The sequence below is a fragment of the Lagopus muta genome, chromosome 4, assembly GCF_023343835.1.
Source record: "Lagopus muta isolate bLagMut1 chromosome 4, bLagMut1 primary, whole genome shotgun sequence".
Taxonomy (NCBI): Eukaryota; Metazoa; Chordata; class Aves; order Galliformes; family Phasianidae; genus Lagopus; species Lagopus muta.
Genome location: NC_064436.1, coordinates 60934744 through 60946114, shown reverse-complemented (window position 1 = coordinate 60946114; position 11371 = coordinate 60934744). Strand labels below are relative to the sequence as shown.

Below are 11371 nucleotides of genomic sequence, written 5' to 3'. Positions count from 1 at the left end.
CCCTCTGTTGATAGCCCCTGCTAGCAACTGTCAGAAACAGGACACTGGATTCACAGAATCATAGCTTAGTTTGGAAAGAACTTCAATCCCTTCCAGTTCCAACCCCCTGCTGTAGGCCACCCACCAGATCGAGCTGCCAGGGCTCCATCCAATCTAGCCTTTAACAACTCTGGAATGGGCTATCCATAACCTCTCTAGGCAGCATAGATTGTCTCATCCTTATTGTAGAGTCATAGTCTTCCTGGTGGTACTGATTATTTCCAGGTGCTCACAATCCTAGATTTGCTTCATGTGGATGCAAAGCAACTTTACCCACAGTCCTGCTTTCTCCCACTGCAACACTGAGCTGCTCTGAACTCTCAGCTCCACATAAGAGGAGCTATGCAAGGCTATGTTATGTAATTACAGCTGCAGTTATCTAGGTTTCTTAAAATTGATTTTTTTTTTTTAAACATAGTTTCTACTAAAACTATAGTACTTAATTTTTAGACAGCTGGGTAGGCTGGCTTCTATAAACCACTGTGACTTTTTTTCATTTCCGATATGAAGGATGGGTGAGAGTTCACCTGCTCCAGAAAGCACTGCCTTTCTCCTTAATAACTTAATAACAGACGTGCTGCCAGACGTCTGTGGTGCAGCGCTGCCTGGAGTGCAGGCCGAGCCGAGGAACAGCGCAAACACCCTCATCTCCATTCTCCAGGCGTCGGAGGACATGCTAAAGCACCTGCGCGCCGACTTGCTTCGGCGAACGCACCAGCCGCGCACCAGCAGGGCGGGATGATGCAGAAGACGACCTCACTCGTGGAGCGCAGAGCAGCAGGTGGGAACGGGGAGGGGGGAAGAGCTGCAGCAGAGCTGCCCGCAGGAGCAGCAAGGCACGGAGGGGAATGTAGTCCGTGGGGCTGCCTACACTACCCAAGGTGCCCGCCGCGTCGGGGCCGTTCAGGGGGTGCGGGCACCTGGCGGCGGGGCGGAGCCGAGCCGCCTGCCCCGCTGCGGGCGGGGATGGACCCGGTACCGCCCGCGGGGGCGCGGTGACGGCGGAACGGAGCGGAGCGGAACGGGGTGGCGGGTGCGGCCCCTCTGCACGCCATGAGCACCGGCACAGGTAGGCGGCGAGCCACCCGCTAACAGTGCCCGGGGCTGGGGAAGGCGCTGGGATCTGTCGCGGTGCGGGGAGAGCGAGCTGAGGGTTGTCTATTTGGAAGATAAGAAAAATAAATGGGATGTCTGTGTATCTCTGAGGGGAGCTGTCGCTGTCGCAGCGCAGGGGAAGCTGCGGATGTCGAGAGAGATCGTGCGAGCCGGGTGCTCCATTGGGGCCGCCCTCGCTCCGGGCACCGCCCGCAGCCCCACTGCGAGCCTCCCGGGTGGGCTCGGCAGCCGCTGCCTCCGGCGATGTGTGCGGCGTGTGGAGCTGCGTCCAGCCCCTGCCCCTCCCGCACAGCCGGGGCTATTTGGGTGGGGGTATTTGGGGTGAGAGTTCGGCCTCTGCTCCTGGCCGAGCGTGGTGGCAGCGGAGGGGAAAATCACGGAGATTTCATCGGAACCTCGGGTAGGATTTCCACGCAGGAGATCTAGTTGCCTAGGGCGATGTGAAAGTAATTCATGCCATGACACAAGCAGTATTTGAGAACTGGCTCGTAATTGTGTTTTCCAGCGATTCAGCGTTTGTCTGCATCGGGTGGCACAGGGGGTGGTTGCTTCAGAGCACAGCTGATTACCAAATATTACAGTCTTTAAGGCAAACACAGGCTTATGCTTAGGGAAGGGGGAGGCTTTGAGAGCTTATTGTATATTTCATTTCTGAGCATAACCATAGTGGCTAAATATACCCTCTGCCACAACGACAAGGAGATGTGGAATAGCTGCAATTACGTGCTGACTCTGTATGTCAACATGCTTAATCACACCACATCCTCACAGCAAGCCAAACGGGAGTGCAGCACAAACAACGAGGAGCATTGCTCCGCGTTGGAGCAATGAGAGACCTGAGGTCAAACACCTGCCAGAGACCTCAGATCAAAATGTAGCTTTCCATTTCCGCTATTGGAAGCATCGGTATTGTCCTGCATTCCTGTCAGCTGCTCTCCTGTGTGGTCTGTGTTTCCAGCCCTCTGGGAAAGCCCTGGCTGGGGCAGGTGCGTAGGGGCACAGGTGGGAACAGAGCAGGAATGGAAATCCTGAGCCTTTCCTCTGACTTTAAAGGAATCTAGATGGTTAACACGGATGGTGACATCTGCATTGGAAATGATAAAAGTGGCGCACAGAGTCGTATCCGTTTACCAAGCTGTAATCTCCAGTGGAAGAATATGCAATACTGTGAAACATTTAAATACTGTAGCAGTTGAACTGAGGTTGGTAGAGGGAACAGAAAATTCCAGAGTTGCATCTCAAGAATGTTTTAAACACAAATTCAATAGGTTGCAGAGTTACAAACCCAGAAGAAGAGTTAGTAAGAGTGCAGATGAGACTTGACACAGTTCTGTCTCTGTAATTGCACCAAACATGATGTAAAGAAATAGCAAAAATGAACAGTGCCAAGATAAAAATAACAGCCTGAGTATAAGAGTGGAAAAAAACCCCTGAGACTTCGTAGCTCTCATTTGAAAGTATAACTGGTAGTTTAGGAGCATTGGTTTTCAGTATCGCTTCAGCTTTGATGTTTCCATATTTCCCTGTTGCCTGTCTGTGTGGACTGAGTAAACAATTTACAGTCAATTCTACAATAAATTAAATGTGAGGGTCTCGCCCGTTCTCTCTGAAGTTGATTGAAATTTTCGGTTTACATCAATGGAGCAAGTATCATACACCAGATTTAATGCCACAGCTAGCTTTTGTAAAATTACTGTTTACAAAAGTTTTCCACAAAAATTACTCTGGAAAGGCTGTAATTCAAAGCTTGGTGATGGTACTGTAACAGAAGGATGTTTCTGTCTCTGCAAAGAAAATTGGGTGAAATTTGGTGGCAAAATCAGCCCCATGTAGTGCTCAAGGAATCCAGAGCATCCCTGAGATGAAGCTGATCTTTGTAGTTCAATGCTTGCTGCTCCAGAAACCTTTGCTCAGTCCATGTCCTCTGTATATATAACATTTGGCTTTAGATGTACAAATGTTTATATTGGGGAATATGATAATAATGGCTCAATAGTATGTACTTTGAAATGTCATTCTGTATTAATGGACTACAGACTAATGGCATAGTTTTAAATCTAGAAAATAGATGACCATGTGGCAGAGGAAAACTCAGCTCAAATGTATTATATTTTTGTCATAATTAGATTTTCTTATACGTGATTTCCCCTCAGCTGAATTTGATGTGCTTTCCCCTGATTTTGGCTGAAATTGAACAAAGACCCACTCACTCACACCCTTTTTACCTAGGAGAGTTGCATGGAATGACTGTACGTTCAGGATTCTAAGTGTAACTCAAGAATTTATAATAACGTGATCAGTCTGTTAGTTCAGTTCTTTGCCATCTTGAAATCATAGCTAGAAGAAGGTTAAAAATTTGAAATTGAGAAAACTAGGTTCCCATCAGTTCCCAGAAATAGGCTATCATGGTGTCGATTATCTGAGTGCAAAAAGAATCACAAAGCTAATTATGTACGGTGTGTATTAACTTAGATTAGATTAAATTGGATGTCATGACACAAATTCACGTGTCTATTTAGTCTCTAAACTACTCCATCAGAGGGAAAATTTGGTTGTGTGGGTCAGAAAGCAGGTGATGAGAGTTTCATAACCCTAATGGGACAAAATCATGGCAGCACTTGTTCACAGGCTGGTCCCACAGGTTTGCCATACTGTGAAGAAGTTTAATTCCTTTTGAAAGTTCACATGCAAATATGCCAGTAAGAACAATAGCGTGATTGTTTTAGGCTGTAGTATATTTTACAGTTAGATACAGTTTTACTTTCAGCTCTTTGCTTTGAGCACTGGTAGAAGAGAGCATTAAATTACTGGATGGGAGAAGCAAGAGGTCTCCTTGCTTTGGAGTTCACCGGCTAATGAAATATGTATGTGTGCAGATCAAAATGCGCAGTCCTTGAAGTTTTGTAATTAAAAAGAATTAGAACTACTTCCTTTCCTTGCTGTTTTAACCTTGGTACAATACTGCTGAAAAAAAATAAGCAGTGGCACGTGTTTCCTGATGGTAATTCTTTGGCCTGAAGTTGAATTGCATGGAATATACAAGGAAGCTGTTATCTTCTGTTTCTTTAAGGTATTTTTTTGGTTGAAGATAATTCTCTATAACATCATATTTTTTAGCTGGTAAGAATATTGAACAGTGCTACAAGAAGATGAAATAGGTAGGAAAAGGTTATCAGGGGATATCTGCCTCAGCTGAAACTTCTGATTGCAGGATGCCCCAGGCACTGCTCAGACAGGAAAGGTGGCTAGTTCTGCTTCAGCAAGCCTGGACGTATGACTGTGAGCCACCTCTGCTTGTCTGACTGCATGTAGTATCTGTGCAGTGCTTAGCACCCAGTGTGGCTGCACTTCTGCCTGCAGCTGGCTGCTATTTCTGCTCACTGGCAAAGTACTTCTGGTTCTATTTCTCAGGACATTAACATCTTACGTAGTTAATGCCCAATATTCTATTCTCATTAAATGGAGGACTAAGAAAAGTAAAGAGCTTAAAAAAGATGTTGAAAAATCAATAAAAGCATGGCTACTGAGCTAACTTTCTCCCTCTTTTCCCTCATTCTGTGCTATGGACTGGTCAATATCAAGGAAGGGTATGGAACTCTGATGGCTGTTTTTCCTGCTTTGGCAAATCATTCTCCTTTATGCAGTTCACAGACCCCCAAATACAGGCTGTGGAAATGTCTCTCCTTACTTTTGGTAACTGGAACTTCAGAGTAGCCTTTCCCAGTCTTGATGGGGGAGGTTTTTGAGCAAAGCAGTCATTGTAGTGAATTAAGCATATTCAAGTGGAAGTGTAGTGCTGCTCCTCCTCCCTCATTCATTCACACAGGGAGGTGGAGAGGGCTTTGAGATTATTGGACAATTTGCTGGCTCATTGTCGGCATCCTTAAGTGTATACTTTGGGCAAATATTTCTGAATTTAGATGATATCCCCATGTCAGGATCTATTAGCAGTGTGTCAAGGCCCTGAGCTGTTACTGTCTGAAACGTTGGAGGGATTTTTTCACAGCTGGTTAGTTGATGCTCGTGCTGTGAAATTCAGATGGAGTCCTCTTTTGCAAGAACCAGAGTTATTTATTTCTCCATTTTAGAAAGAATTGTGGGAGGAATATAAGCTCCATTCAGTGATTAGTTCTGTCTGCTTTAGAAGCCATTTTTCTTCCTTTCTCTGCAAAAACAAATAATTCTTCAACTGGTGTTAGTGAAATTGATCAATATCTCTATTTTGGAGATTTTCCTCCAGCTGTAGTACAAGTTGATTGATCTATAGTGAAGGGGAAACAAATCTAACTGCATTTAGCCATGAAAAATAAACATTCTTGAATTATAAGATATCACTAGAGATATTTTTAAAAGACTCTAATGTTCCCAAAACATGGTGTTTTTTCTAATTAGAAACCATTTTTTTAGAATTAAGTGATTTTTGTAACTTTTATTCAGTAACACAACAAAACTGATCCTCGTGACAGATATAAGGACCAAATGTGGCACCTCAGTTATGACTGTACACTAATTGCACACAAATACAGCAGCCTGTTCCTTGTAAGTTTTCAAGTATCCCTTCTGTCATTTCTTGCTCAGGTCAGTCCGATGCATCAGGAGAGGAAGAAATGTGAACGTCCCATGTTCTTCCCCTTCAAAGTATAAACATACGTATATAAAGGTCCTCACTCCTAGTAGTTTATAGAGTGAGATAACTGAATACAGAATAATTGTGGAGCAGTAAGCACGTGGCAGTTGTTTTTCTTTGAATCTGTTTCAAAGGATAACAAAGTACATCCCTATGACACAGTTCATATGGTGAAATCTTTAGGGAAGAAGTAGGAGTTAAGATTTGATATCTATCATATGCAGAAGGAGTCAAAGAACCTGTTCTACTGGAGTATGTCATATGTGAGCTTTTGCCAGTTCAGGAAATAGGTCATTGTAGCTCTTTTTCTCTCTCTCAAGTATGTGGCTTGTGGATTCACAGGTAGCAGTAAGCCTCGGAGGTAATACATAAGACATTTAACTATTATATGATTTCCAAATAACCACTGGGATCTTACCCTCTAAGCGACATTAAATGGGGATGAGGCTAAATGAATAGGCTGTGTGTGTGTGTGTGTGTGTGTGTGTGTGTATATGCAACATTAATTCAGAGAGTTCTTGATCTGAGGCCAGACTGTGCTTCATTTATTTTTACTCTTGTCAAGAGTTCACTGAGGTGTGTTTATAAATCCCAGATTGTTGCAGTATTGCAGTTTAAAGTTATGTGAATGCTCTAGAAGTCATGAAAAATATTTTTCAAGTTTCATCTTTGTTTTCATCTCAGTTCCTCTTGTTTACTTTGCTCAGTTTACACATTCTCTACAGCCCTTTTCCTTTCCTGTTGGTGTTGTCAGTATTGCAAACTTCATTTGGATCTGCAAGTCATTTCTGTTCTTTACCTTGTAACAGAGCAGCAAGGGGCTTGAACAGAGTTCAGCTGACAAGTTCACTTTCCATAGCCTAGTGGAGTTTGCCTTGCTCTTGTGTTTCTCTTGGCTTGGCAAACCAGCAGCGTAAAAACAATCACTTGGTTACGATTTTAGTTACAGAGGATCTAATCTTTGAGGCTGCGTGTATACGATTGTGTTGGGCACGGAGACCAAAGTAAACCACAGAAGCTGGCTGCGTTGCTGGTGTTACCCTTGATGAGAGGAAGGCAGGAATAGAAAAGGATTAGCAGCCAAATCACATAAATGGAACACAAGGCAATCTGGAACAGCTGGAGCCTCGTCTGTCTGTGCTGCAGCCAATGTCTGGCAGCAACGGCAGCACCTTGCCCTGCAACTTGCACATATGCTATCTGTTCTGCTAACCAGGCCACACAGCAAGCTGAGTGCCAATGCTAGAGATTATGCTTTGTGGTATGAGCTCCAATGTGCTCAATAGTTCCTTCCTTACTTCGGCCTAAATTGAGAAAATAGCATCCTACTCAGCTGCCAATTTTTGGTGGTTATCTTAATGCATCCTACAGCAAGGCCTCAGAGCTCCTGTGGAGGTACTGCAGAGGTCTGCACGCAGGTTCATCCCAAGTACCTTGCTGATTCTACTGGCCTCAGGAAATAGGGTGAAAACCTGCTTCTTCTGGGGAAGGCATAATGTAAGAGCATTTGCTAGTTCTCCTGCATCAGGAAGAGGGTTTATGTATTACAGACACAAACTGTGGAGCAGTTGCCTGGAAGATGCACATTCTCTCCCTTGGGCTACGTATTCATAGCTCCAGGGCCCCTCCGCAATCGACACCAGTTTTTGTCTGAACATCTGGCTTCTCCAGCAGCACTTGAAGAAATGCTGAGCATTTGTCACCTGTGGGTGAAATCAGTGTGTGCTACTGTGGTTGTGTGTTGTTGTTTTTTTTTCCCCACCCTGCAGTAAAGCCATTTAATTTTGTGACTAAATACAGAATTAGAAATAAAGATTTCAATATCTTTATTTAAGTAGCCATAGGGGTTCACGATAAACTAAGATAACACCACCTTGGCTAATGACTTACTACGTCATTGCCTCTATCTTTACTAACACAAGACTACAGTAATGAGCATTTTGTCTTACTGTATGTCATATTCATTGACGTTAAGATCATAATGATGCCTGCATCAGCCTAGATTAACCATCTGGGGCCCTGTGTCCAGCAGTGCCTGTTGCCCTGATTTGAGAACTGTGGATAATGGATTTAGCAACATCTTACAAGATGATCAAATTGTAAAAGACCAGGATGGGAATGAAGTGATACTTTACACAAAATACTCGATATAATCTATTTTTCAATAGCTGGACCTAAATGTCATTGTCTGCAGAAAGCCAGCAAGGTAATAAACTTCAGTGTATATTTGTATCTTAATAGAGCTACCCTGATAAGCAGATTGGACTTTGTCTGTATTATTAATTAGAATTTACCTAATACTGAAACTCAGCTTATGCTGAAGACCTTTAATACACCATTATTTCTAAACCTTAGAGTTCAACAGAGTGAAGTTATATACTGCATTTTCAAGAAAACCTGTGGAAGCAGTAAGCACTTATTTCAAATTCAGATTTTCTTCCTTAGAGATAGAATTCTAATTTGTAATGTGCCAGAGCTTTTCTCAATGTCAGTCTTCATTTTCCATGGGAACAGTGTGGTCAGTGTCCTGTAATGAGGAAACTGAGAGTGATGCTGCCATTCAGCTGGGCTTTCTGCACATTGTCTCTGAAGCACATACAGTCTACATAGAGCTAGAAGTGTGCCATAGTCATGGCTATTTTGGAAAGCTGTGCACAGCTCTAGCTGCAAATGGAAGTTGGCAGAATAAGCCTGGCTGTAAGTTAGAGCTGTCAAAAGCTGCTATAATGTTGGTGGGATAAGTGCTTGATTTGCTTGATTCACTCATTCTGCAAAAAATTAGAACAAGGCAGTTTCTCAGTCGACAAAAGTACTTAATATTTTTGGAAATACATAGGAGGCACTCCTGGCTTCAGCGCTGGTAATTATTATCTTGTATGTGTTTCTGAAGTGCTGCTGCAATCTGTTCAGCAGAGGGACAGGTGCTTGCAGCATAGTTATTTGCGCTGTGGACATTGAAAGGCTCGCCAACTTCAGATCTGGAACTTAGGTCCATCTTTCTATTTGGTCCCAGTTATTTGTTTAAGCTACTTTTATGGCACTGTAGAGTCTATAGACCAAATTCAGTTGCTTGATCTCCTGCTACTTCTCTATGTAACTTCTTGTTTGCACTTGCATATCTTACTACTGAAGTGTTAGAGCAGTTGTCTTCCCTAAAGCCAACAGAAGCGAACAAACATATCACTTTTCCTGAGAGCCCTTTTTCTTGTACCAGTTACTCTTCTGTCTTGGAAAGTACAGTTCTCTTTCATATTTTCAGAAACACTTCTTTTTCTTTAAATCGATCTGTGAAGGCACTGTGTGTCCAGCATTGCTTAGTGACTTCTTTGTGGTGGGTAAATAGCAAAACATGATGTGCCCCATGGCTCCATGCTGTGGTTCTGGAAGGCAGGATGGCTCGTGTTCTTGGGGTGTCTTGGAAGGGGAAGGACTTCCCCTATGAAGACAGGATGAGGGAGCTGGGCTTGTTCAGCCTGGAGAAAAGAAGGCTGTGGGTGACCTCATTGCAGCCTTTCAGTGCCTAAAGGAAGCCTGCAGACAGGAGGGGAATCAACTCTTGGAAAGGGTTGATAACTGCAGGACAAGGGGAAATGGTTTTCAGTTGAGGGAGGGGAGATTTAGGTTGGATGTCAGGGGGAAATTCTTTACAGAGAGAGTGGTGAGGTGCTGGAACAGGCTGCCCAGACAGGTTGTGGATGCCCCGTCCCTGGAGGTGTTCAAGGCCAGTTGGATGGGGCCCTGGGCAGCCTGGTCTCGTATTAAATGTGGAGGTAGGTGGCCCTGCCTGTGGCAGGGGGATTGGAGATTTGTGATCCTTGAGGTCCCTTCCAACCCTGTGATTCTATGACTACAGATTAGCTGGAAACCTCTATGAATTTTCTAGGGAAATTTTGATAATTATGGCATGGAAAGAAAGAATATGGTATGGAAACTATTTTTGCTGCATTGGCACTGCTGTACTATGAAGAATTAGCAGTTACCAAAGATCCTATATTGGTTACAGGCTATTTGACATTTCATCTTGACAGCTATGTATAGCTCTTGAGCAACAGTAAGCAGGGGCTTGTGATGGACAGTGAGAGCTCCACATCCAGGAGGAGTGACTCAGACTGGTTGCTCTATATGCTCCTCTCTGTCCTTTCTCTATGCTGTGATCTCAAGATGCTGTGCCTGAGATGACTGCTACATCTCACTGTCAGCTTTTAAAGTTTCTTTTTATCAGCTTCCCCAGACTTTTTGTTACATACCTCTGTGTAAGCATTCTAAGATATTATGCCCTAAGGGAAGTTGTTAATGCAATAAAACTTTGGAAAGCTTTTCTACATATCCTCTTAATTGCATTATTTGTAATTACTGTTGTTACTAATTTTCCCTATATTTCATCTGACTGTGATTTATTTTGCCTGCATGCTCTTGCAAGGAGGCTCTGTGTCAGGTTTTATGTACTGCACAAACAGCAGTACTGTTCTTACTGCCAAAGTGGAAGGAAACTCCAGAATTTTCTCCTGTGTTTGTTCTAGAAGTCATTCAGTTTTTGCTAGGATGGATCGCTCTTCACATTTACAGTCTTTGATGTCAGGCTTTCCTTTTGATTCAATTTCATTATAGTAATGTTGATGTTACATATATTCATAAATGTAATTAGCTTTTTAATTGTATGTTTCATCAGTTGGCTGCAGATCTCTCATGAGAGATGACTTGTTAACTCCTGTGTGTACATATAGGGGAGCTAAGAACGGATTTGTGATGTGTTTGGTAGGATTGGTCAAGTGGAAAAGCATTAGGAATAGCAAAGTCTGACATCCATTGAGTCACTCTGTCTTTCTATGTATAAGCTCAATATGTTTTGGGCTTTTTTTGGCATTGACATAAGTGACTGACGTTTGTCTTCAGAAGTAAGAAAGGAAAATTAACTCCTGTTGCTTTCCACCAAGTTTGGAAAATAAAATTTAGTCATTAGGCTTTCCTGTGGCTTAAGGAAGGACAGAGAAAGGGAAAAATCAGAGCTGAGTATAACTGCAATAAGGCTGACTTCCTGCTGTTAATGCCATGCCCTAAGCAGCCTAGATATTCCCCTTAAGTTTTGTTTCTATCTGGATCATATCCACGAGACTTCATTCCTAAAAGAAACCAGGATTACAACCAAGGTCAGCCGTCAAATAAGACTGTGCGCATAAGCTATTTAAAAAAAAAAAAGAAAAAAAAATTCAACCCTGGAAAACCTGAATTTGTTTTTTGTTTTATTTTACATGCAAGGGCTGCCTGCTCTAGCACTAGAGCTGCAGCTGTGCAGCCCCACCAAGGAATCTGCAGCTTGCAGTGCACATTTCCCAGCAGATCCCTGCCAGCAGCTGCCACTGTCACTTGCCTGTTGTTTCGAGCTGTTTAGAGATTATGTATAACATCAAGGAGATAACATGCAGCTCTTTGCTCTAGGGGCAGGGTTAAGCTAATATTTTCCTCACAGCAAAGGCCAGTGCCTTTGCAGAAAAAGCCCCTGATGTGCTCACCCATTGCCATTTCCCAGACAGTAAGCTAGTGTGTGCAGCAATGGGACCAGGGTGCAAACACTAGGCTAGGTCAGCAATT

At 43.4% G+C, this 11371-nt stretch overlaps 1 protein-coding gene across 8 annotated transcripts in view; it reads left to right on the top strand.

The window, feature by feature from the left end:
• Positions 1-347: 347 nt before the first annotated feature.
• Positions 348-11371, top strand: part of ABLIM2 (actin binding LIM protein family member 2) — a 137930-nt gene continuing 126906 nt past the window's right edge. For 2 of the 8 annotated variants that reach the window (XM_048943516.1, XM_048943519.1), the window contains exon 1: positions 349-820. In XM_048943516.1, coding sequence (XP_048799473.1) covers positions 778-820 — 43 coding nt within the window. In that variant the 5' untranslated portion in view covers positions 349-777. Of the gene's footprint in view, positions 821-917; positions 1109-11371 lie in introns of those variants that run through there. The other 6 variants (XM_048943517.1, XM_048943521.1, XM_048943518.1 and 3 more) reach the window with 5 other exon arrangements.